The sequence below is a fragment of the Elephas maximus genome, chromosome 11 (assembly GCF_024166365.1).
Source record: "Elephas maximus indicus isolate mEleMax1 chromosome 11, mEleMax1 primary haplotype, whole genome shotgun sequence".
NCBI classification, from domain to species: Eukaryota; Metazoa; Chordata; class Mammalia; order Proboscidea; family Elephantidae; genus Elephas; species Elephas maximus.
The window spans coordinates 70,482,590-70,510,190 of record NC_064829.1 but is presented as its reverse complement, the minus strand read 5'-3'; the positions used below and the strand labels follow the sequence as shown (position 1 = coordinate 70,510,190).

At 39.1% G+C, this 27,601-nt stretch overlaps 2 protein-coding genes and 1 pseudogene across 6 annotated transcripts in view; 2 read left to right on the top strand and 1 right to left on the bottom strand.

Annotated features, from left to right (window-relative positions):
- The window catches only part of RELCH (RAB11 binding and LisH domain, coiled-coil and HEAT repeat containing), a 145,220-nt gene extending 141,811 nt beyond the window's left edge, over positions 1-3,409 (bottom strand). For all 5 annotated transcript variants that reach the window (XM_049902141.1, XM_049902142.1, XM_049902143.1 and 2 more), the window contains exon 1: positions 2,656-3,409. In XM_049902141.1, the coding sequence (XP_049758098.1) occupies positions 2,656-3,175 (520 nt within the window). In that variant the 5' untranslated portion in view covers positions 3,176-3,409. The remainder of the gene's footprint in view (positions 1-2,655) is intronic.
- Positions 3,410-3,617: 208 nt separating this feature from the next.
- Positions 3,618-27,601, top strand: part of LOC126085124 (GPI ethanolamine phosphate transferase 1-like) — a 99,798-nt gene continuing 75,814 nt past the window's right edge. The window contains exons 1-5 of the mRNA XM_049900147.1: positions 3,618-3,639; positions 14,043-14,283; positions 18,010-18,131; positions 19,245-19,343; positions 22,824-22,930. Coding sequence (XP_049756104.1) covers positions 14,063-14,283; positions 18,010-18,131; positions 19,245-19,343; positions 22,824-22,930 — 549 coding nt within the window. The 5' untranslated portion in view covers positions 3,618-3,639; positions 14,043-14,062. The remainder of the gene's footprint in view (positions 3,640-14,042; positions 14,284-18,009; positions 18,132-19,244; positions 19,344-22,823; positions 22,931-27,601) is intronic.
- LOC126085123 (cytochrome c oxidase subunit 7A2, mitochondrial-like) lies at positions 15,500-16,539 on the top strand (annotated as a pseudogene).

The following is a 27,601-nucleotide window of genomic DNA, read 5'->3' as shown; positions in this document are numbered from 1 at the left end:
TCTGGAGTGGAAAGGAAGAGTGTGCTGTCACATTATAGGGAGAACAACTAGGGTCACAGAGCAATGTGTATATAAATTTTTACATGAGAAACTAACATTAACTGTAAACTTTCACTTAAAGCACAATAAAAAAAAAATCCTTTGAACCGATTCTGTTTTTAATAATTTGTCCTATGGAAATAAAATTCTACATAAGCCTAAAGATCGGCTCATCACCAATTTGTTTAGAGTAGGAAAACATTGGGAAATCTAAGTATCTGAAAATAAAAGCTTGTTGAATAAATTATGAACATTTAGATAATGCAATACCATTATGTAACTAAAAATTACATAATGTTCACAGGTTAACTATAAAGCTATGTAAAATAGTTTAATCCAATTTTTCCTTCTTAAGATATGTGCATAGAAAACAGGAAAGGCAAAGACCGTTAACAGTGGGTGGTGAAATTACGGATAATTTTGATTTTTTTCTCCTATTACTCGTTTAAATGTTATAACTTTGTGCCTTAAATTTAGTTTGCTTTATATTAACTTAAAAATATAAAAACTTTTCATTAACTGTGTGTGTATAAAATCCAGTACATAAAAAATGTCCAACTAAATGAGGATAATAGAAAAGCACAGGTACATATGAATATATAATTGCACTTAAAATCAATTTGTAATGTTTGGTCACAGGACTTACATTATTTTAAGGACCCATAAAAATGTGGAAACCCTGGTGGCATAGTGGTTAAGAACTACTGCTGCTAACCAAAAGATTGGCAGTCTGAATCCACCAGGCACTCCCTGGAAACCCTATGGGGCAGTTCTACTCTGTCCTTTAGAGTCACTTTGAGTCAGAATCCACTCGACAGCAATGAGTTTTGTTTTTTGGGTTTTTTTTTGAGGGAGGGGTATAAAAAAGTACATAACTCTTTCAATACAAAAAGTTGTTAACTAAGAAGAAATTTTCACTACAGTGACATGAAGCCATAACAAGATAGGCTGAAAAGATAAAGCAATTCTTTAAAATCAAATGAATATAAGTTATGAAATAAGGAATGACACTTTTAATTATACTACTATAGTAAAAAATATAGCAGATGCAATTCAATTGTGTTCAATAATAGGCCAGGGACTGTACAAAGTGGAGAATAAAAGATGTCCCTCAAATACCTAAAGGAGAAAAATGATACTGTCAACAAATAAAATACAAAAATGCTAAAGGCTATGATTGAGGTTTGAAAGCCATACAATGAACAAACTAGTTAGGCCAGGGAGTGTGGAAAATCATTATAAAGGTGACATTTGAGCTTGGTCTTGATAAATTACTAAGAGCTTGCCAAGTGAAGACCATTATTAAATAATTTAGTAATCTTAAAAAAAAAAAAAACTATAATTTTGTTTCACTGCTCTTTGTCGCATTTTACAGTCTTAAGGGACAACAATAAGAAAATCCTTCTGAAAGAAAGATCATCCTACATATTGAATAAAGAAGTTATACCTACTGAGAAAATTCCATATCCAAGAGGGAATGTGCTTAGGGTTTACCTCTACAGAATATGCACTCTTTGCTCTTTTACTACTTCAAAGTTTGGCAATATAAGTCTCTGACACTAGTCAAAAGTACGGAGAAAAAAAGAGCAAAAAATAATCAATTAGACTACATTTAACCTTAGTAAATTCCGTTTGGCCTCATACAGCACGCTAAACCACCTCACACCATCAATTTTGGAAAATCTAAGACTTCTCCCAAGAGGTATGGATACTGGGAATCCTAAGGTACATCATTAATAGCACATTTTCAAGCCGTAAGAAACGTGTATAAATGTGTGATGAAGGATGTAAATGATTATTCTAGAAGGATCAAATGATTATAACAAGGTGAAAAAAAAAAAAAAGTAAATTCCCTAATTTATGCAGAGAAAAAAGCCTGCTAGGTGGTAGGACCATGAGATCAACAGCAGGCAAAAGGTGCCTGCCCTGCTCCTTGGATTTCCTGTAATTTTGGAAACCAGTGAAAGTAATGTATGGAAATAGAAAGAAATTTACTTAAACAGAACAAAACTTCTGCAATAGGAAACCCAACTTTTGAGTGAAAAAGTCATCCCAAAGGCAAAGGGTCAAAAAAGGTGGATCTGACTTTGCAGAAAGATCCACGACACCTCGTATTCTTTTCTGTCCAGTATTTGCTAACCATATCAACGAGAACACAAAGATAAATAAACAAGGTACCTGCCATCGAAAAGATCGCACTCTAGCGAGATAACTTACTTTGAATCAAAGAATTACTCAGGATATGTATTCTAAGAATCACTACTTCCTGGTATAGTATGACTTGGGAGATTAGAGAAAAAAGGAAACATGCTTAAAGCGATAAACCAGTTTACAAGGGAGTCTTCTGGAGTCCCGTAATAACCAGGGAACCAGAAACTCTCGATTTTTTTGACAACATCAAGAGGGGAGCCAGGATCAAGTGTGACTCCAGCCAAGGGTGGAGGCAGGCAGAACAGTGACTGCCAAATCCTTCTGCTTCCACTGCAAAACATTTCCCCCGAATCTGAGCTGCCTAAACGTTCCTATACTGAGTCCCATCCAAAAATACTCCTCCCTCACCCCAACTCCTTACAATCCCAACACCCCGCCGGAGGCGACTAGGCTGTTTCCACTTACTGAGCTGTCCCCCGCCCGACGTGGTACTCGGCTCCCGGCCTCCAGCGCCTCCTACGCCGGCTGCTCCCGGGAAGCAAGGCGCTCCCACCCCAGGCGGGGTCCCGCTCTGCCTCTCGAAGTTGCCCGGGTTGGAGAAGTAGTCGCGCAGCCGAGGCAGCTCACGGCCGCTCTCTAACAGCTCGGTGTGCAGCTCCAGGGCCGTCAGCAAGTACTGATCGCGCAACAGCTGAGCCGCGATCGCATCAATCGACAGTCGGGCCGGGGTCTCCCCAGAGCCCCCCAGGGCCGCCGCAGCCGCCTCTCCAGGGAGCCCTGGCCGCGCACTGCTCCCTAAAGCCACGGGATCCTGTGGCGACAGCGAGCCCACAGAGCCAGGATCCAGGCCACCCCCGGAACCCAAGCGAAGTCCTGACCGCCGCTCCTCAGTCGCCACTACCTCGTCGTCATCCTCGTCCGAATCGCTGAGGAATGGATTCACGCCGCCACCACCGCTGCCACCTCCAGGCGCCATCGCCGCCATTTTATCCTGTCAGGAGGGTGGGCACCTCCCTGACTTGGCTTTGACAGGCCGCGGCCTGAATTGCCCCTAGAGCTCAGCGGACGCTGCGCGCCTCCACAGGCCCAGCCTTGCCCCGTCACGCCTCCCCGCCCGGAGACCAGGGGTGGCTCGGAAGCAGAATCTTCCGATGCTGCAGCGCCCGCTGTCTCAGCCACCGCTGCACTAGCAGCCGGGCTATACAGGCGTCTTCCTGGTCTCCAGTCTCGCGAGATATCGTGCGTGTCCTCCCCCTCTCGCGGCCCCACCTCTCTCGGAGCCCCGCCTCAGTCCCGCCCATCCTAAACACCAGAGAACAAGGATTGAAGGACCCGCGCCAGGCTGAAAAGAAAAACCCCGCCCCCAACTCATAACTGATTGGCAGATGGAGGGGGCGGGAGTGAAGGGGGCGTGGCTCTAGAAGTATCTCGAGAGCAGCAGCTGAACCGGTAGGAGTTGGGGGCGTTCAGTGGTGGAGGGACAGTTGTGTTGTGTTTTAGGAAGACCCTCTTGGCTGGCGTTTAGGGGGGCAGAAGGGGCGCTGCCCGAGAGCTTTAATGGCCTGTCTAGGAGGCCTCATTTCCGAGGCAGGCCTGACCCGGATGAGCCCCAGGTAAAGTCCAGGGGCCGATGCGCTGAGGTGCGGAGGCACCGAAGCTTCGAGGCAACCGAACTGCGGCCTCGCGCCCGCGGACGCTTCATCTTTCTCAGCGTTTGCTGCCGGTTGGTGACGTTTCTCGGTCCAGGTAGCACGCGTCCAGGTCAGGAGTCAAAACTTGGCTTCCTTTTCTTTCCTTCTCCGCCATATACCTGCTGCCCCTAGAGGCCTGGAGACAGCACTGAATGCTTGCACCGCAGGGAGAGCGCCTTCCTGGGGTCAGTCCTCCACCAGTGGGACGAAGCCCTCAACGGCAAGTGGGGCCCTGAGGTTTGGAGTTTCCCGCATCAGTGAACACCCTGATAACCTCGACTGGGCCAACACACTGTTAAATCGGTAACCGCGGAGTCGATTCCTACTCAGTGACCCTATAGGACAGGGTAGAACTGCCCCATAGGAGTTCCAAGGAGCGCCTGGTGAATTTGAACTGCCGACCTTTTTTTGGTTAGCAGCTGAGCTCTTCACCACTACACTACCAGGGTTGCCAACACACTGTTTAGGTGCTCAGTAAACACTTAGGATTTAATACACAGTTCACACTACAGGGACCGTTGAAAATATCAGTTTCCACCCCGTCCCTAGAGGGGTGAGTAAACTGAAGTCTAGAGACATGCAATGACATGATCAACTGCACTAGTCAGTGTTGAAAGAAACTAAAGTCACTCTTATGTCAAAGGCATTCTTTTTCCGTTATGCTGTGCAGCGTTCCTAACTTAGCAATTTAGGATGGAATCAAGGTTTTGATTGTGAAACTTAATTATTTTAAAAGTTTAATGTTTCAGAGTTGTGCTTTCTTTTATCAAACGTTAGCACATAAACTAAGTATACTCCTAACTGGGAGTTCAACGTTTATCTTTTACGTCATTCCTCGATGACAATTCCAGGTGGTAAAGGAAATACTGTACAGTCAACAGTATTTGAGTACTATTCCTGATGGTTTCCATTTTCTACATACACACACACACATGCACTCGCATACAGACAAATGGCAGCTTTGCAGGTTTTAGATTTCCTTTCTTACTCTATGGTACAGCTTCCAATAAGCACCAAAATAAAATGTAGCAGTGATTATGACTATCAGGAAAGTTACATAAATTACATTAAAGCAGTAAAGGATCTCTTTTATCTCTGTGGAAGAATAAAAATGGAGCATTCTAATATAGCTGTAGTCCAGGTTATTGGTTTACATGTAAAGGTATAAACGGTATGCCAACAGTTAAATGTAGGCTTTAATTTCAGTTTACCCACTAGTTTTTTTTTAGTAAACTAAAGTTTTCATTTGAATGAGGTTTGGGTCTCGGGTTTATTTGCTAGTATTTTTTTTTTTTTTTTGAACAGTGTATTAACATCAAGAATAAAAGCATTTTTTAAATAGAATATTAGCTCTTAAATGGTTTACAGGTTTTCCCCACTATCCGAAAGTAGAGCATTCCTGTGAAACCATTCATAAGCTGAAATGGCATAATGCAAAGAAGTGATTACCATTAATTTATATGGGAAAAGTTTTTGAGCATTCCCAGACCCCAAAATAAGCTACCAAACCGTACCAAGTAACGCATAAAACCTAAAATAACAGTAACATATCATAAAAACAAATGCTAAGTATAGTTACTGGGGAAGGGGCTTGGTGATGCCATTCTGCTGCTCAGGGTGTGCACTGCCTCTTTAACATCTTGCTGTAGAACAAAGGCTGAACGCTGTTTCTGCTTTTTGCCTTTTTTCCGTAAAAGCGAAAATCTTTGGATTTCTTTTAGTTAGCAAAAACAGGTTCTGATCTCAATCTTCAGTAAAAGCGAAGTGGCATAAAGCGAACTTTCTAAAAGCAGGGAATACCTGTATCCTAAATCTTCACAAGTTATGTATATGCTTCAGAGGAACAAAAAGAGAAGAAAGGCAACCTCTAGCAGCTATAGGTGCATATTGCACATACCTTAGAAATAATAGGAGCCCTGGTTACGCAGCTGCTAACCAAAAGGTTGGCAAGTTCGCATTTCACCAGCCGCTCCATGGAAACCCTATGGGGCAGTTCTACTCTGTCCTATAGGGTCGCTATGAGTCTGAATCGACTCGATGGCAACAGGTTAGGAATAATAATGTTAAATAATTTATCAGCAAACATTCTACTTTAGTGTGTAACCTCTTCGGTGTTAAAAGATTATGAGTGGCCATCTAAGATACAACTATTGGTCTCTTCCCTTCCGGAGCAAAGGAGAATGAAGAAAACCAAAGATTCAAGGGAGCAGTTAGTTCAAAGGACTAACGAACCATATGAACTGCAGGCTACACAACTCTGAGACCAGAAGAACTAGATGGTGCCCAGCTACCACTACCAAGAACTCTGACTGGGATCACAACAGAGAGTCCTGGACAGAGTGGGGGAAAAAATGTAGAATAAAAATCAAATTCACGAAAAAGACCTTAGTGGTCTGGCAGACGCTGGAGGAACCCCCAAGACTATGGTCCTAAGACACCCTTCAGACCTGGAACTGAAGCCGTTCCCAGAGATTACATTTCAGCCAAACAATAGACAGGCCCATAAAGTAAACAGTAATACCTGAGAGAAACATGCTTCTAGAACAACCAATTATACAAGATCAAAATGACACTTTCCTAAAAACAAAAATGAGAAGGCAGGAATAGAAGAAAAATCCAAATAAAAGGAAATGGGGAACCCAGGGTAGAAATGGTCAGAGTGCTGACACATTGAGGGGAATGCAACCAAAGTCATGAAACACTTTATGTACAAACCATCAGATGGGAAACTAATTTGCTACGTAAATTTTCACATAAAGTACAATAATTTTTTTTTTTAATTTTTAAAATTTATTCAACAAACATTTGAGTCCTTATTAAGTGCCTAGGACTATAATGGGTGCTGCAGATATAGTGCTAGGAGAAAGAAGATACAATGCTTGTCCTGCTGTTATGGAATTACAGTAAAGTGATGGATATACCTATGTAATTATAAACTGGAATAGTGGCTTTGGTTTCCAACTTCCGCTACATAGTCAGGTAAGACTTCCTTGAGGAAGTAATGCTTGAATGTGCAAGATGTTGTTGTTAGGTGCCATTGAGTTGATTTTCAACTCACTGTGACTCATGGTACAGAGTAGAACTGCCCCATAGTGTTTTCTAGGCTGTAATCTTTATGGGAGCAGATTGCCATGTCTTTCTCCTGAAGAGCCACTGGATGTGTTCGAACAACCAACCTTTCAGTTAACAGCCAAGCACTTAACTGTTGTGCCACCAGGGCTGCTTCTGCAAGGAGATAGCAATAGATAAGAGATGGTGGAGGATAGGTTGGGAGAACATTCTACACAGGAATTGTACCTATGAAGTCTTGCAGCAGCAGACGACATGAGATACTTGAAGAAATAAAAGGTCAGGGTAGTGAGATACCGTAAAGCTGGAGGGAATGTTATGAGATGAGCCTAGAAAGGGAGGTAGAGGCCAGTCCATGTAAGACCTTGTTAGTCATATTAAGGATTTTGGTCTTGATTAGCATGTGGGTATGGACACTGAAGACTTTTATACAGTGAATCAGATAATTAGATTTGCATTTTGAAAAGAAAAAAAGGAAGACATAATACTCTGGCTACCATGCAGGATATGGATCAGAGAGGGGTCAGAGTAGATATGGGGAGACCTATTCGTACATTCTAGCAGTTCCAGTGAGAGATGATGATACCTCGGACTAGAGGAGTGGCAGTAGTTAAGACAAGTGGTTGGATTCAAGAAACAAAAACAAGACAAAATGGTTGGATTAAATACGGAGAAAGAAGGAGGCTTAACGAATGATTCCTAGTTCTCTGACTTGCATAGCTGAGTGGAAGGTGGTATCATATCCTAAGATTGTGAACCCCAGGGAGTTATGAGGGTACACAGAGGTTATGAGGGATATCATGAGTTCTTTTTTAGATAATCTCAATTTGTCTTTGAAATAACCAAGTGAACATAACAAGATTAGAGTTAGGTATGTGGATTTGGGGCTATGATTTGTTAAGCTATTTACGTATAGGTGATAACTGAAGACAAGAGCATGACTAAAAATGCCTAGAGAATATACAGTGAGAAGAAAGAGAAGAGTGTTGAGAACCAACCTTTGAGTAACGGCCAAAATTCAATGACTGGATACAGACCATTCTACATTAGGTCAGAAAAGTAGGAAGAAAACGAAGGAAGTAATGTGCACAAAAGCCAAGGGATGAAAACTATTAGAAAAGAAGGTGTGGTCAGCAAGGTCAGATTGAATGCAGAAGCCGAGGAAGATAAAGACTTAAAAATAGCTACTGGATTTTGCAATACTGACTATGTTAGTGAAAGCTTTCTCTCTAAGTAAGGGAAACAAAGGCTGAATTAAAGTCGTTTGAGTATTAGGTGGTGAGAAAACAAACAATGATTACATTCAACCTTTTCAACAAGCTTGACTGTGTTGGGGAGGAAGGGACAGAAATGCCTTAAAATTTTTTTTCATCAATTCTTACATTTTTGAGATGTATCCTGGTCATAGATGTGACCTAATTGATTTTAAGTGCGGTATAGCATTTCATTATGAATAAAATATATATCTGTTCCCCTGATATTAGATATTGTTTCCAATATTTGATTATTATAAATAATAAAAGCCATGATTTGAATTTAAAAACTTTACCTGTGTTTATTTCTGATGTGGAATTTTTCTGAGTAAATTCTAAAGTGGTAACTATACGAATTGTAACACCAGATAAGTAGAGGGATGACATCAAGGACATCATACATGAAGAAAGCAAAAGGTCATTAAAAAGATAGGAAAGAAAGAAAACACCAAAATGGATCTCAGAAGAGACTCTGAAAACTTGCTCTTGAACATAGAGTAGCTAAAGTGAATGGAAGAAATGATGAGGTAAAAGAACTGGAACAAAAGATTTCAAAGAGTGGCTCAAGAAGACAAAGTGTAATGAAATGTGCAACGACCTGGAGTTAGAAAACCAAAGTGGAACAACACACTCAGTATTTCTCAAGCTGAAAAAGCTAAGAAAAAATTCAAGCCTCGAGTTGCAATTTTGAAGAATTCTGTGGGCAAAATGCGAACGTCTCAGGAAGCATCAAAAGAAAACGGGAGGAACACAGTATCAAACACTGTACCAAGAAGAACTGGTTGCCATTCAACCATTTTTAGAGGTAGCATATGATCAGGAACCAATGGTGCTGAAGGAAGAAATCCAAGCTGAACTGAAGGCACTGGCGAAAACAAGTCTCCAGGAATGGATGCAGTACCAACTGAGATCTTTCAACAAATGGATGTAGTGCTGGAGGTGCTCACTCGTCTATGCCAAGAAAATTGGAAGACATCTACCTGGCCAACTGACTAGAAGAGATTCATATTTGTGCCCATTCTAAAGAAAGATGATACAACAGAATGCAGAAATTATCGAATGATAGCATTAATATCACATGCAAGTAAAATTTTGCCGAATTTAATTCAAAAACGGTTGCAGCAGTACATAGACAGGGAACTGCCATAAATTAAAGCCAGATTCAGAAGAGGACATGGAACGAGGGATATTGTTGCTGCTGTCAGATGGATCATGGCTGAAAGCAGAGAATACCAGAAGGATGTTTACCTGTGTTTTATCGACAATGTAAAGGCATTGGCCTGTGTGGATCATAACAAATTATAGATAACATCGTGAAGAGTGGGAATTCCAGAACACTTCGTTGTGCTCATGCAGAACCTGTAAACAGACCAAGAGGCAGTATAGAACAGAACAAGGGAAGAGTGCGTGGTTTAAAATTGGGCAAAGTGTGCATTGGGGTTGTATCCTTTTACCATACTTATTCAATCTGTATGCTGAGTAAATAATCCAAGAAGCTGCACTATGTGAAGAAGAACAGGGCATCTGGATTGGAGGAAGACTCAATAACCTGTGATATACAGGTAACACAATCTTGCTTGATGAAAGCAAAGAGGACTCAAAGCACTTATTGATGAATATCAAAGACTACGGTCTTCAGTATGGATTACTTCTCAACATAAAGAAAATAATCCTCACAACTGGACCAATAAGCAACATCATGATAAATGGAGAAAATATTGGAGTTGTCAAGGATTTCATTTTACTCGGATCCACAATCAGCACCCACGGAAGCAGCAGTCAAGAAATCAAACAACACATATTGCCTTAGGCAAATCTGCTGCAAAAGAGCTCTTTAAAGTGTTGAAAAGCAAAGATGCCACTTTGAGGACTAAGTGCCCCTGACTCAAGCCATGATACTTTCAGTTGCCTCATATGCATGTGAAAGCTGGACAATGAATAAGGAAGACCAAAGAATTGATGCCTTTGAATTATGGCATTAGCAAAGAATATTGAATATACCATGGGCTGCCAGAAGAATGAACAGATCTGTCTCAGAAGAAGTATAGCCAGAATGCTCCTTAGAAGGGAGGATGGCGATCACAAAATGGCGTATATTGTATGAGACCACTACTGTACTGAAAAGCTTTACATATAGAAAGAAATAATCTTTGATATTTACTAGGGAGGAGAGGGATGGGGATGGAAAAAGACTAAATAGACAATAGATAAGTGTTAACTTTGGTGAAGGGTAAGACAGAGCACAATACTGGGGAAGCCAGCACAACTTGTACAAAGCCAAGGTCATGGAAGCTCCATAGACACATTCAAACTCCCTGAGGGACTGAACTGCTTGGCTGAGGGCTGTGGGGACCATGGTCTTGGGGAACATCTAGCTCAATGGGCATAATATAGTTTATAAAGAAAATGTTCTACATTTTACTTTGGTGAGTAGCGTCTGGGGTCTTAAAAGCCTGTAAGTGGCCATCTAGGGTACCCACTGGTCTCACCCCTTTGGGAGCAAGTGAGAATGAAGAAAACTAAAGATACAAGGGAAAGATTAGTCCAAAGGACTAATGGACCACATCTACCACGGCTTCTACCAGACTGAGTCCTGTACAACTAGATGGTGCCTGGCTACCACCACTGACTGCTCTGACAGGGATCACAATAGAGGGTCCTGGACAGAGCTGGAGAAAAATGTAGAACAAAGTTCTAACTCAAAAAGACCAGACTTGCTGGCCTGACAGAGACTGGAGAAACCCTGAGAGTATCACCCCCGGACACCCTTTCATCTCAGTAATGAAGTCACCCCTGAGGTTCACCCTTCAACCAAAGATTGGACAGGCCCATAAAGCGAAACAAGACTAAAGGGGCACACCAGCCCTGGGGCAAGGACTGGAAGCCAGGAGGGGACAGGAAAGCTGGCAATAGGGAACCCAGGGTTGAGAAGGGAGAGTGTTGACATGTCGTGGGTGTCATAGAACAATGTGTGTACTAATTGTTTGATGAGGAAGTAGTTTGTTCTATAAACCTTCATCTAAAGTACAATAAAAAAGAAGAAGGGAGGATGACAAGACTTTGTCTTCCATACTTTGGACATGTTATCAGGAGGGACTAGCCCCTGGAGAAGGACATTATGCTCAGTAAGGTAGCGGGCCAGTGAAAAAGGAAGACCCTCAACGAGATGGGTTGACACAGTGGCTACAGCAGTGGGCTCAAACATAGCAACAATTTTGAGGATGATGCAGAGCCAGGCAGTGTTTCATTCTGTTACACACAGGGTCGCTATGAGTCGGAACTGACTCAATGGCACCTAACAACAACGGCAACAACTTTACAGATAATTCTGTTATTCAACTGGTTATCCACATTAAAAACATGAAATCTGCTCTGTATCTCACAGCATATACAAATTTTCAATAATGCAAATTGAATAGCAAAAATTTTAGACTATTAGAATTTTAGACTATTAGAAGAGCACATGAGACCTAAGAATAAGAGAAGTTTTCTTAGACAAGACATGGAAAGTTGAGTTTTAAAGGACGGGTTTGATAAATGGTATTACAATTTAAAACTTCTCTTTAACAAAAGATAGTATGTATGTGTGTGTGTATAAAATCATCTACAAAATCAAAGAAAAAAGGCCAGCAGCCCTAACCCTCTCTGATCAAAGGATATGAACAGATAATTGAAAAGATAGGAAACCCAATTGGCTAACGCAAAGACTGAAAAGATGTTCATCTTCATTAACAATTGGGGCAATAAAACTTTCCAATGATAGGATGCCATTTCAACCTGTCCAGCTTCGCATGAGGTAAGAATGACATTACCAGACAATAGCAAGGATGTAGAGATGTGGGAACACTCATGCATTGCTGTTGGGTATGTAAATTAGTATAGACACTTTATTAGTCTCTTGTAAGGTTGAAACACTGTTAATCCCAGCAATTCCACTTATATTTGAAATTAAGATGGCTTTCAAACTTATTTGTCCATAAAATAGTTTGAAATACATTTTTCACTACAACCTGCTATATACATGCATACAGGGAAAACTTACAATACACTTTTTCAAAATAATCATTTACATTGCAACTTATAGTAGTTTTCTAGAATTACTAGGACAAATCGAGTGGACTAGAACAACAGAAATTTGTCCTGTCTCAGCTTTGGAGGCCAGGAGTTCAAACTCAAGGTTTTGCCAGGCCATGCTCTATTATGGAATTTTCTCGTATTATTGAGATCACTGATATGAAGTCCCAATCTTAATTTCCAATTCTGTAGGAAATTATGTATTTTTCTTTCCTATTACTTTCTTTTAAAATAATGTAGACACAGCTACATTGGGTTTGATTTAAAAATTAAAAGTTGAGTTGCTTTACAAGATGCTGATTTACAGTATTGGTAATACTTTACATTTGTTTGGTGTCATGGATAGTCTCCTTTATTTCCCATGATACTCCTAGCATGGAATAGTACTGATGGTATCTTTTTCTATGGACAAGAAAACTTAAGAGACATAGTGGCCTCCCTAGGATTCCACTGTTGTTATGTAATGGTGCTCGATTTTATAGTGGATATTAGAGCTGTAAGAAGGCCAAAGTTCTCAAGTAAAAACTTTGTTTGACTACTTCAGTAAGCCTTTAAGCAGTAAAAAAAATATATATATATTATCCATTAACACTTAGACTTTGACACTTTATTCAGAAAAGCTGTGCAGTAGTAAATCAGGAGGTGGGGAAGATCATACATTTAGGGAGTTATTTGTAAATGCGAGTGCAAGTGAAAAATGATATAGATGTTTGCTTATTTATGAGAACGATAAGGAGAGTACTAGGGTTTCCATGATAAAGAGGAAATATTTAACTCAATATGAGCTTCTGAACATCTAAATATACCGTATGTACTTTAGCTCTGAGTAGAGCGTGAGATCTAACTGGAAAGAATTGAGTACTTGAAAAAAATGACTTTCTTTGAACAAAATGTCATACCTGTCCCTGGACTGAATCCTGTATTAAAGGACAGAAAAAGAGGGTCATAAGTGACTATTATAAACATTTTTAGACAATAAGTTTGATAATTTAGAGAAACAAATTCCTTAAGAGATACAAAATGCCAAAGCTCACCCAAGAAGTAATAGATCATTTGAGTATCCCTGTATTTATGAAAAAGTTGTATTTATAGTTAACAACCCTGCCAGAAAGAAAACTTCTGGTCAGGTGGTTTCATTGCCGAATCCTGAGGTACAATAAAGAAGAAACAATATAAATTCTATTTAAACTGTTAATATAACTCTTTATATATAAGAATTATTTCTTGGTTCTTTGCACCTATGCTAATTTTTTGAGCTTAGTATGCGTTTAAGTTTGTTAGCAATAGCTTATTGGTCCTGATTGATTTCATGTACTTGAACTTCTTTTTTTTTTGAGTGCTTGCATGTACTTTATTAGGACCCTGTGTGGCTCAAGTGGCTGCCAACCTAAAGGTTGACATGTTGAACCTACCCAGTGCCTCCATGGAAGAAACGCCTGGAAAGCTGCTTCTGTAAAGATTACAGTCAAGAAAACGCTTTGGAATACTTCTACTCTGAAACACATAGGGTTGCCATGATAGGGGGCCAACTTGATGGCAGCTAACAACACAACAACGTGTACTTTATCATGTATTTTATTTCAGTATTATCTCTCATTAAGTAAATGTTTATTTTTGCCACCCTAAAGTGAAGTTGTGACTTATGTAATATTTTAAAATATATTTTCAGTCTACATGTAGTCTTCAAAATATGTGAAAATACATATGATTGCATTAGGATTTACCCAAATTTAATTTTGTTCCCTCTTTCAATTTTTCCTTAAAGGTTAATTAGTAACACTGAATATGCTGCTGTTTTTTATTTTGGGATTACTCGTGCATTTTGTGTTCTTCGCCTCCATCTTTGACATTTATTTTACATCTCCTTTGGTTCATGGGATGACTCCTCAGTTTACACCATTGCCTCCTCCAGCGAGAAGATTAGTGTTGTTCGTTGCTGATGGCCTGCGAGCAGATGCACTTTATGAATTAGATGAAGATGGAAATTCCAGAGCACCATTTATCAGGTGAGCGTGTCAGCTAATGCAAAGCTATCTTACGAACAACTTGTACTTAAGAATGGACTGCCATAAAACCTATTATATTTAAAATTTGAGTTAAATACATATGATGGTTCTTAATAAGCAATACACCACACTGCATTGTGATGCTTATGAAAACATTGCGTAGTTTGGAAGTGTTTCTTAAGTGTTTTACATACATAAAAACCCTTAAAGTATGCACAGAAAGGTAAAATATGTGCTATTTACTAAGACAAACATTTAACTGATGCTAAGTAAGAACCACGTGTACCTATTCCAGCTTACCTACAAATTCGACTTAAAAGGCAAACTTAGGAACAGATCTCATCTGTAACCTGAGGACTTCCTGTATTGTAGAAACTGACATCAGGCGAATTGAAATATACAGTTTAGCTGCTTGGGCTAATAATAACATGACCTAACCTGAGCTAATCTGGATCAGACTCACTGTAGGGTAATGCTATTCAGCTATATGCATCCCCTCCCTAATGGAGTCAGCTTTGCTCTTCCCTGAAGCATGCTGGGAATGAATTCAGGATGGACTTGGGCTAAGGTATAAGGTCAGGAGTGGCATGACTGGGCCAGCAGCCAAGGCCAAGGAATGCCTTAGCAACAAGAAGGAAAACATCTGGGCCTGGACATGAAGACCCTGGGAACACTGACTGCCCAAGGACATGGGAGAAAACGATGAGCCTTGGTCTCAGCTGGAATGGTATATAAGCTTGTGTCCCTTGCTAGGTGGTTGCAGAAAATACACCAGCCAGCCGCCACTGGAGAGCAGCTCCTTGCCTGTGTAAGTTTCCCTGAATAAATGCATGAATCTGGAAAGGGCTGTGTGTCAGTTCTTTGGATTATCTGCCAGGACGCACTGCGAGGGTCTTCCCTTGCTGGGCTGTCCCCTGACACTCACTATACTATCTTTTTTGGAAAAAATAAGCTGCTTAATTTTTTTAAATAATAGCAACCATAAAAATTGAAGAATCAGTAATTACAATGGTATTTAACTAGAAAATATGGACTTCAACTCAAAATACAGCCTCTACAAAAAATATTAGAAAAGCCCTTCCAATTCTCTATCACTCTTTAACTTCAGCTTCTGTTACGTAGCTTTGAAAAGAAATGTTTAATTTTTGTGGATTTACAGAGCTCCTACAAGCCATTGTTCTTTTTCTGATTAGGTGCAAGTCCCTTAAAACCTGTATTCAATTAAATTCCTAATGTGCCTCTCCTAATGCTGTTGTGGAGCAATTAAAACTCTAATTTATGTGGAAATTTATCTTAAAATATTCTACTTTCTCCGTTCCCACCTGCCATCACTACTTTTCATCCCCTGGGTTTGGGTTTCCCTGTTTCATTTTTCTTTACAGTACTTACCTTTGTGCAGGTTCCCTGAGAGCAGGGGCTTTTTCCGTTTTACGCACACTTATCTCTAGCTCCTAGCAAAAACTAGACAGTTAACACATACTTGTTGACTAACAGAAGAATGACTGAACTTTAACGCTGTGTTGAATTTCCAGAAATAAACTTAACGGTGGCTCAAAGAAATGCATAATGTACTAAAGAATAAAAAATAAATGAACAACTCAGGATGATAAGAAAACCTGAGTAGAAAGATCAAACTAGGGTTAAGGTCAGTACAGAAAAATGTGTAACATAAAGTCCTTCAAATAATTAAAATATTTGGGTGAATTTCTCAGTGGGCAAAGAAAGGAACAAAATAAATGAGATAAAAATATATTGGTTCTTAAGTAAAGTGAAGCTTTTCTGGTACTTAGCAGTTGTTTCTCCTTTGGGCTTTGCTAAAGGAGACATTATGTCATACAGTGGACTTAATGCTCAAACACTTCATGTGCTTTGTGTCCTGTGCCATTATATATTTACAGTTTCAAAAATCTTGCTTTCTCCATCATTCCTGGTGTTCAGTTGTTGTGGTTAGTGGTCAGTAACACAGCCAAGATGTTGCAGAATCTGCTGGTTCTTCGTCAAATTGCCCAGAAGACCATAAGAACTGCTTCACGCAGTTTGAAAATAAAGTTTCAGAGAAAGAAAAGCTATTTCAGGAGGACAGTGGAATTGTAGTGCATCTAAAGGGTGGGGCAGCTGATGCCCTCCTGTATAGAGCCATCATAGTTCTTACATTTGGTGGAACAGTGTATGCTATGTATCTGTTGGCTATGGCTTCATTTCCCAAGAAGCAGTATTGGGTTCAATTTATCCTTCCAGCAGTTGGTTCAGTTTAATTCAGAGCTCTATCCAGTAATCTCTTCTTTAAGGATCAATATTTATTGACTTGTACTAATTGCCACGAAAAAAGCAGTCTTCCGTGAAAAAAAAAAATCTCACATTCTCTTCTAAACTTGTTTTTGAAAGGCATTGTTTCTTCCTCACATTTTTTAAAGACCTGATCTAAATTGATTAGAAATGTTTTTAAACAGATATCCAAATTTATGTATACCTTCCTTCTGTTTAATCTAGTTTTCAATGTGTAACTTAGCAAATTGAAAGTTATTTCTGGTAATTTATACAATGGTTTTCAAACCATTTATTTAATATTTACTCGTATAGGCATTTAGAAAAATAGGATTTATTATGAGGCAATCAATGTTGTAAGTAGCGAAACCAGAACTCAAATACTTTTCCAAAGAATGTGTTAAGAGTCTCACGTTTTTCTTAAAAAGTGTATTGATGCATTGTATTTTTGTAACTCTTTGTCCTGCTGGCTTTCACCTGCAGTAGCATCACTAGTGTTTTGTTTCTTACCTAAACTTTGCAAATCACTGTAATACAACTGGAAGAATATTGAAACGTTTGGCAAAGGAAACCTTTGTATGTTTTCATCTCAAATTTAAAAACAAACTTTAGTTCCTACCTAGGGAGCAGCCATTTTAACTCCCCTCAGGATTTTTTTTTTTTTTTTTTTGGTAACAGCTTTATTGGAATATAATTGACACAGTATCCAATTCACTCATTTGAAGCATACAATTTGTTGGTTTTTAGTATATTCACAATTGTGCAACCATTATCACAGTCAATTTTCTTGGGTGTGTACTATGGTGTCATCATCTCAGAAAGAAACCCTGCATCCCCCTTAGTCATCAACACCTCAACTTTTCATTTTGAAAAATTTCACACCTACACAAAAGTTGAAAGAGTTATACAATGAACACATTTACTCTTAAATCCAGCTGTTAACTTTTTTGCCATATTTGCTTTCTCTATACTCCTATTTATCTATACACACGTATAAGATTTTATTTTTTTGCTGAACAATTTCAAAGCAAGAAATCGTGATACTTTACCACTGAACATTTTAGTATGTATCTTCTAAGAACAAGGATACTCTTCCACATAATGACAATAACATCAACACATCCAATAAATTTAACACTGATATAATAATACTGTGCATATCAGTTATGTTTATGTAACAAACCATCACAATAGTTTGTGGCTTAAAAAAACAGTGATGTATTTTGTGTCATGATTCTGTGGGGTGGTTGGGAAATCTTTGCTGGTCTCACCTGGGGTACCACATTGAGCTGGTGGGAAGGCTAGAACTGAGCTCAGGTGGCATTTGAAATATTCCTATCCTTCTTAAATTTTGACTCTTTTTTTGGTTTTGATTCTTTCTGTGATAATCTTATTTTTCTGAAACCCTATGAGAGCATCTAGTCATAGTGTGTGTTGACTATCCACCTTAATATCTTTTAGGAATGTCATAATTCATGAAGGCAGCTGGGGGATCTCTCATACACGTGTGCCAACGGAATCTAGGCCAGGGCATGTAGCCCTGATCGCTGGGTTTTATGAAGATGTCAGTGCTGTTGCCAAAGGTATTGTCTATATAGACAAGTTTATTAAAGGAAGTTATCATCTAAATATTGCCTCCTTATTTGCTGCATTTGAATTATGGTGGTGGCAAAGAATATTGAATATACCATGGACTGCCAGAAGAACAAACAAATCTGTCTTGAAAGAAGTAACAGCCAGAATGCTCCTTAGAAGTGAAGATGGTGACACTTCATCTCCCATACTTTGAACATGTTATCAGGAGTGACCAGTCCCTGGAGAAGCACATTATGATTGGTAAGGTAGAGGTTCAGCGAAAAAAAGGATGACCCTCAATGAGATGAATTGACACAGTGGCTGCAACGATGGGGCTTAAGCATAACGATAATTGTGAGGATGGCATAGGACAGGGCATATTGTACATAGGGTCACTATGAGTTGGAACCAACTTGATGGCACCTAACAACAATAAAAATAGTGAATTAAGGAGCCCTAGTGGTGCAACGGTTAAGCACTTGACTGCTAACCGAAAGGTCGGTGGTTCAAACTCATCCAGTGGCTCTGTGGGAGAAAATCCTGGTAAAAAATTATAACCAAGAAAATCAGCTAGGTGTATGGGCGGTTCTGCTCTATCACGTGTCTCAAAGTTAAAAGTGAGTGCTGGAGGTGCGGTGGTTAAATGCTTGGCTGCTAACCTCAAGGTCAATAGTTTGAACTCACTAGCAGCATCGCAGGAGAAAGATGTGGCAGTTTGCTTCTGTAAAGATTACAGCCTTGGAAGTCCTAAAGGGCAGTTCTACTCTTTCCTATAGGTTCACTATGAGTTGGGGTTGACTCGGCGGCAGTGGGTTTTTACTCATATGAATACTCACTCACGGGCACAAATTCTGGAATTAAGCTTTAGCCTTTATCATCCTAAACTCCTGAAAAATGTGATCATTCTAATCCAAGAATTCATGCTTTTTCTAAGTGTTGCCCTCAACATTTCAAAAGCAGTTCTATTTTTTCAGTAAGAAGAAAGTGATTTATGATTAGTTTTGACTCTTTTCTATAACTAAAAATGATAAATTATTATTTTAAGAATTTTTTTTTTTAGGTGCTTGCTTCACCATATGTGTTTTTTTTTTTTTTTCTTTTTTCCTGTCAATTACCTGAAGGATGGAAGGAAAATCCTGTAGAATTTGATTCTGTTTTTAATGAAAGCAAATACACATGGAGCTGGGGAGACCTCGATATTATATCTATGTTTGCCAAAGGTAAGAGCCATTTATTATATTTCCTCATGTAGTTGTTATTAAAATGGGCAGAATAAGTTTTCATACATTGGTTGGTGTCTTAGTCATCTAGTGCTGCTTTAACAGAAATACCACAAGTGAATGGCTTTAACAAAGAGAACTTTATTCTCTCACAGTCTAGTAGCCTACAAGTCCAAATCCAGGGTGTCAGCTGCAGGGGAGTGCTTTCTCTCTGTGTCGGCCCTGGAGGAAGGTCCTTGTGATGCATCAGTCTTCCCTTGGTTTGGGAGCATCTCAGCACAGGAACCTCAGGTCCAAAGGACACGCTCTGCTCCTGGTGCTGTTTTCTTGGTGGCATGAGGTTCCAGACTCTCTGAGGTTCCAGACTCTCTGCCTGTTTCCATTTCCTTTTATCTCTTGAGAGATAAAAGGTGGTACAGGCTACATCCCAGGGAAACTGCCTTTATCTTGCACCAGGGATGTGACCTGGTAAGGGTGTTAGGATCCCACCCTAGTCCTCTTTAACATAAAATTACAATCACAAAATGGAGGACAACCACAATCTACTAGGAATCATGGCCTAACCAAGTTGATACATACATATTGGGGGGACATAATTCAAACCATAACAGCTAGTTACTATATTTTATTGATTTTGAGGCACATACTTTCACAGTTTATTATCTCGGAAATAGGGGTGTGTATTACAGTCGATGAACAATCCAGTTTAATTGGAGTGTTTTTTACTTCTTTAAAAAAAAATTTTTTTTTTTAGTTGTACTAGAAATATTGGCAAATCTTATATAATAATTATAATATATAACACGGGATCCTTGATTTGTTCCCTCAATGCCTCAACTTCTTCTAAATTGCACTATGCAAGTAACAACCAATAGATCAAGGACAGAGAATACTTTCCCTTTGGGAACCACTTTTGCAGAAATAATGAAGATAGTCTCTTTAAAGGACTGCCCCACCCCCCACCCCCAGTGCCGTTGAGTCAATTCTGACTCATAGCAACCTTATAGGACAGAGTAGAACTGCCCCATAGAGTTTCCAAGGAGCGCCTGGCAGATTCGAACTGCCAACCCTTTGGTTAGCAGCCGTGGCACTTAACCACTACGTCACCAGGGTTTCCTTAAAGGACTGAGGCTTTCAAAAATCAGCCATTTAATCTGATGGTGTTAAATTCTTCATCCTCCTTACTCAGTATTTTAACAGATATCTGAAAATGTTTTTCTTTTTGCTTCTTAAACATATATGCTAATAAAATTGATACATAGAATGGAGCTTTTCTTGGGTGTGTACTATGCTGTCCAGAACTGGGAAACATTTTTACACATTTGTCCACCCACAAGTGCTCTTAGTTCATATGTAGGAACCGTGAATATGTTTTTCCTTATCTTGTGGCAACCAGTGCCACGCTGGAATTACTGGAAGTGGTAACTTATTCACCCAATTATTATGTGTCCCAAAAGCCAAATATATATTCAGAATTTAATGCCTGATATTCATAGAAGACTATTATACTGTACAGACTAAAAAACTTTGGATTGCTTGCTCTTTATATACCTTCTTTTTTGGAAAGCAGTTTAGCTTTGGGGGTGGTTGGTGCTGATAAGGGGGCCATAAAGTTGCGATGGCTTGCCAAACCATCTTTTTTATTTCTCGCTGCAACTGATGGGTCAGGACCAATACCTGAATCAGAGGCAGTCCAATAGGAGTGTTCCCATTTCTTTTTTTTCCACATTTATCACAGTGGCTGGTAGCTAGTAGGCACTCAACGAATACTTGTTTTCAATATTTTTATCATTACAAAGTCTCTAAACATAACTAAAGCTGTGTCTAGATTCCAATGAAAGCCTTGCTGATATTGTTGCTTGCTTTATTGGATTGCTAAAAATAGCATCTGTGTTTACTTTACCTAATCAAGAGCTAACCAAAAACTAAACCAAACCCGTTGCTGTCAAGTCGATGCCAACACATAGCGACCCTAAAGGACAGAGTAGAACTGCCCCACAGATTTCAAAGGAGCTCCTGGTGAATTTGAACTGCTGACCTTTGTGGTTAGCAGCTGTAGCTCTTAACCACTAAGCCACCAGGGTTTCCATCAAGACCTATAAAAACCAAAAAAACCCACTGCCGTGGAGTCGATTCTGACTCATAGCGACCCTATAGGACAGAGTAGAACTGCCCCATAGAGTTTCAAAGGAGCACCTGGCGGATTTGAAGTGCCGACCTCTTGGTTAGCAGCTGTAGCACTTAACCACTACGCCACCAGGGTTTCCTCAAGACCTATAAAAAAAAGTAGCAGAGCCTAAATTCAATTATAAGTGTGCTAACAGAGAATTTACAGAGAATGGCCAGTTTGATTCCTATGAAATAGGGAGGAAGATGATTACTTCTCTTCCTAGAGTGGATTGTGGAATAGAATAAATAGGATATGACATGTGAAGATAGCCAAGACTTTTTTTTTTCCCCCTAATGGGAAGGTATATCAGAATGGAAATTTTTTTTTTTTAACTTTTCAAAGTCTAATTTTATTTATTTTTTTCTTTTTATTGTACCCCAGGTAAAGGTTTACAGAACAAACCAGCTTCTCATCGAACAATCAGTACACATACCATTCTGCGACACGGGCTACCAATCCCACAGCATGTCAACACCCTCCCCTCTCAACCCTGGGCTCCCCACCACCAGCTCTCCTGTCCCATCCTGCCCTCCAATGGAATGTTTCATTTCTTTTAGTAACCAATAAACTCACTCAGGTCTACTGTACATGGGAGGTAGGAGGGAGAATGGCTGAGCAGTAGAGTAGTTATTAGAGCCGAGCTGATGTTATAACAGCTTGTCATCACTTCATTATATCTCTTTTTGCATCTTGCAAGAGTCTATCTAACTGAGAAATTCATTAAATTGGTTACATGGTTGATAATACCTTGCAAATATATAGATTAATATGTTTATTGACTGCTTCACTCTGTTAGGCAATAACCAATATTTATTCACCTGTATTAAAGAAAATATACATATTCTATGAATAAGAGAAATGAAATATTTGAATTGTCTTCTCGCTTTAGGAAATTTTATAAATCAAATAACTTCATCTATTTTAGATTGTAATATCCTGGGGCACAAATTCTTTGAATAGTTTAATCCTTAGAGGGAGACAAACCTTTATGTTTATTTTTGTTCTGTCATTTTTCAACAGTGTGACTTTGCCAAGTTAATTAACTTACATGTACTTTATCTGTAAAATTAGAATATGTTTTTGTGAGGTCAAAAAACAGCAGTGTGCGTCGAGTTCATAGCACGGCCCATAGCACGTAGTAGGCACTAAATGAGTGTTGTTATTCTCCTCATCTTTCTCTTCCCCATCTTAACACAAAGTGCTTTGTGAAAAATTTTGGTTACTCACAAAAATCTTTAAATGACTATCTCCTATTTCATGACCACTTAAAATATTTTTTAAAATTTTATTTTTCCAAATTTCCTTTTCAGGTACTAGTCAAGATCATGTTTACACACATAGTTATGATGCAGAAAAAGAGGATTTTAGTGCCTACAATGAAACAAAACTGGATACCTGGGTCTTTGATAATGTTAAGGTGAGTGCTAGTGTGTGGTTTCTCTATAACACACATGAGTAACTTAAAGTACTGGAAACTGATTTATTAATAAACATGAATAACTTCATTTTTCCTACTTGATGATTGTCTCTGCAGGATTTAAAAGTTCTATCTTGAAGCTAAATGTTTTGAAAATACTGAATTCTGAGAAATTCATAATAGTCAATTATGTAGAAGGTTTAAAAAAACATTTTAAGAAATACCCTTTAAAATACCTGTTTCTAACAGTAGAAAGAACCCTACATTGTGAATCAGGAAACCTACATTCCATTCTTATTTTGTTTAGACATCCTAGGTAAACTTTCTTGATCTTTAGTTAACTCATGGAACCCAACCAGCCTATTGCAGTACTGGGACCATGTGAAATGTGTGAAAGCCCTTTGAAAAGTGCTGTTCAAATGTAATGCATTTACAACAACATAAAATAGATGATCTTTTAAAACAATTCTTTTCTTTAAAAAAAAAAATCTAGATAAGCAAAAACAAGTTAGCAAGTGCTAACTTTAGGAGTTTAAGTAATAGAGATTTTTGGACTGATGTGACAATTATCACAGTTTCATTGGGAATACAATCACAGTTTCACTGGGAATACAATAAGAATTCATAATCTCAGAAGTTGTGGGTATTGGCTCTCTTCTTTCTACCAGTTCATTGTTCCTTATCTCCAAATTACAGCTCATAATTTATCCACTGTAAGAAGCTTTCTTTGATCCTTGATGATTCTTTTAGCCAGTAACGCCTTTTGAACTCATGTTGTGGGCTTCTCCATAATACAGTCATTTTTGTTAGTTTGTAAATATTGTTGTTGTGAATTGCTGTTGAATCAGCCCTGGCTCATGGCGACACCATATACAAGAGAATAAAATGTTGCCTGTTTTGTACTTTATAAATGTATTCCTCAGTATATGTCTTTTTTTACTTTGCATTCACTTAGCGTGAATTAAGTGCTCAGTAAAAATTTTATTTTTCACCAAAGTTACCACTTACCTACTATCAATAAATTTAAAAAAAATACTATTTCCCTTATCAAGACCTTTCCTTTTAAATTTTTTCTTTTATTGGCTTAATGCCTATTTTTGTCATTAGGGGATTTTTTCAAGTTAAAATGAAATCACTTTAAGAAAACAATTAGCAAATTATTTCCCTAATTGTCACTTCTTAATATGATCCACTTATGTTAACATCTCATTAATGGCCCTTGACTTCTAATTTCATATGAATAGCTAAATACTCATGAAAATCATGGATTTGATTCCTTGTGGTTGGGCTGGGTAGGTGATACAGCTTGCTGGCTGACCTGATTTTTATGACTTTTTTTCTTTTTTCCCTTTCTTTATCTCAACACTGCTAGCATTGAGGAGAAGGAGCCCTGGTGGCGCAGTGGTTAAGAGATGGGCTGCTAACCAAAAGGTCGGCGGTTTGAACCCACAAGCCGCTCATTAGGAGAAAGATGTGGCAGTTGGCTTCCATAAATATTTCAGCATTGGAAACCCTATGGGGAAGTTCTACTGTGTCATCTAGGGTTGCTGCGAGTCGGAGTTGACTCAACAGCAACAGGTTTAGCATTAGGGATACGAAGAGAAAAAAAAAAAAGAGACTCCCCATGACTTTATAAAATACGGTAGAGAGATATATTAGTTTTTAGTTGTTGTTAGGTGCCGTCAGGTTGGTTCCAACTTACAGCAACCCTATATACAACAGAATGGCACACTGCCCATCCTGCGCCATCCTCACAATTATTGCTATATTTGAGCCCATTGTTGCTGCCACTGTGTCAATCCATCTTGTGGAGGCTCTTCCTCTTTTTCACTGACCCTCTACCTTACCAAGCCTAATATCCTTCTCCAGGGACTGGTCCCTCCTAATAATATGTCCAAGGTATGTGAAACGAAGTCTTGCCGGTGCTTACAGAAGCATTCTGTCTGCACTTCTTCTAAGACAGACTTTTTCATTCTTCTGGCAGTCCATGGTATATTCAGTATTCTTCACTAACACCATAATTCAAAGACATCGATTCTTCTTTGGTCTTCCTTATTCATTGTCCAGCTTTTGAATACAATGCTTGGATCAAGTGTACCTTAGTCCTCAAAGTGACATCGTTGCTTTTCCACACTTGAAAGAGGCCTTTTGCAGCAGATTTGCCCAATACAATATGTCGCCTGATCTTGACTGCTGCTTCCATGGGCGTTCACTGTGGATGCAAGTAAAATGAAATCCTTGACAACTTCAATCTTTTCTTCATTTATCATAACGTTATTTATTGGTCCAGTTGTGAGGGGTTTTGTTTTATGTTCCGTTGGAACGGCTGCCTCTTGGTCTATGTATAGGTTCCACATGAGCACAACTAATTCCCATTCATCGAAATGTTATCCATAATTTGTTATGATCCACACAGCCAGATGCCTTTACATAGTCAATAAAACACAGGTAAACATCTTTCTGATAGTCTCTGCTTTCAGCCAAGTTCCATCTGACATCAGCAATATCCATCCCTGATTGAGCAGTGGTTAAGCACTTGACTACTAACTCCAAGGTCAGCAGTTCGAACCCACTAGCCACTCCGCAGGAGAAAGATGTGACGGTCTACTTCTGTAAAGATTACAGCCTTGGAAATCCTATGGAGCACTTCTATTCTGTCCTACGTGGTCACTATGAGACCAATGGGTTTAAAATCTCTCGTACTGAATCATTTATTTTAAAGACTCAGTCCATATATCCTTTTTTTTTCCTAAATTTTATTTATTTTGTTGTTATTTTTTATAATATACACAGCAAAACATACACCAATTCAACAGCTTCTACATGTACAATTTAGTGACATTGATTACATTCTTTCAGTTGTGCAACCATTCTCACCCTCCTTTTTGGAGTTCTTCCCATGTATCTTTTTGATTGAAACATTTGACATTGATCCCCTTGGCTACAATCACAAAGGTAAATCAAGCTGCAAGAGAGGATGGGAAAAGTGTACATTTTAAGTTTGGAGCATGGCCGTGTCCCATAAGATCAGGGACTTTTACTCAAGGAGAAAGGGCTTATGCATGTTGGGGCAGTCATCTAGCAGTCTGCTGTGATGCACAGTAAGTATTAAGGACAGAAATGGAGCAAATTATAAATTAAATTCAAGTTCAGTTGCTCAAATTAAAAATATATATATATGTTTGTCAGCTTTCCATCATATGTTTAGTATTTAGCTCCTTTCTCCTAAAGGACTTGTTATCTAGATGTAAAATTTCTGAGGTGCGAGTAGAATGCATATAAAATTAAGAGGGAATTTTATGCTATTGAGGGGGATGGGAGCAGGACACATACACTTTTTTTTTAATTTATATATTTCTATTCTTCCCCCATGTGTCTGTCAGTTTGTCGTACTGTGGGGGCTTCCGTGTTGCTGTGATGCTGGAAGCTATGCCACCGGTATTCAGATACCAGCAGGGTTGCCCGTGGGGTACAGGTTTCAGCTGAGCTTCCAGACTAAGACAGACTAGGAAGAAGGGCCCGGCAGTCTGCTTCTGAAAAGCATTAGCCAGTGAAAACCTTATGAATAGTAGCAGAACATTGTCTGATATAGTGCTGGAAGATGAGCCCCCCAGGTTGGAAGGCACTCAAAAGATGACTGGGGAAGAGCTGCCTCCTCAAAGTAGAGTTGACCTTAATGACATGGATGGATTAAAGCATTCAGGACCTTGATTCGCTGATGTGGCATGACTCAAAATGAGAAGAAGCAGCTGCAAACATCCATTAATAATTGGAACCTGGAGTGTACGAAGTATGAATCTCGGAAAATTGGAAATCATCAACGATGAAATGGAACACATAAATATCAATATCCTAGGCATTAGTGAGCTGAAATGGACTGGTATTGGCTATTTTGAATTGGACAATCATATAGTCTACTCTGCTGGGAATGACAACTTGAAGAGGAATGGTGTTGCATTCATGGTCAAAAAGAATGTTTCAAGATCTATCCTGAAGTACAACACTGTCAGTGATACGATAATATCCATATGCCTAAAAGGAAGACCAGTTAATATGACTATTATTCAAATTTATGCACCAACCACTAGGGCCAAAGATGAAGAAATAGATTTTTATCAGCAGCTGCAGTCTGAAATTGATCGAGCATGCAATCAAGATGCATTGATAATTACTGGCAATTGGAATACGAAAGTTGGAAACAAAGAAGAAGGATCAGTAGTTGGAAAATATGGCCTTGGCGATAGAAACAATGCCGGAGATCGAATGATAGAATTTTGCAAGACCAACGACTTCTTCATTGCAAATACCTTCTTTCACCAACGTAGACGGCAACAGTACACATGGACCTCGCCAGATGGAACATACAAAAATCAAATTGACTACATCTGTGGAAAGAGATGATGGAAAAGTTCAATACCATCAGTCAGAACAAGGCCTGGGGCTGACTGTGGAACAGGCCATCAATTGCTCATATGCAAGTTCAAGCTGAAACTGAAAAAAATCAGAGCTAGTCCATGAGAGCCAAAAAATGACCTTGAGTACATGCCACCTGAATTTAGAGACCATCTCAAGAATAGATTTGGCCATTGAACATTAGTGACTGAAGACCAGACAGTTGTGGAGTGACATCAAGGACATCATCCATGAAGAAAGCAAGAGGTCATTGAAAAG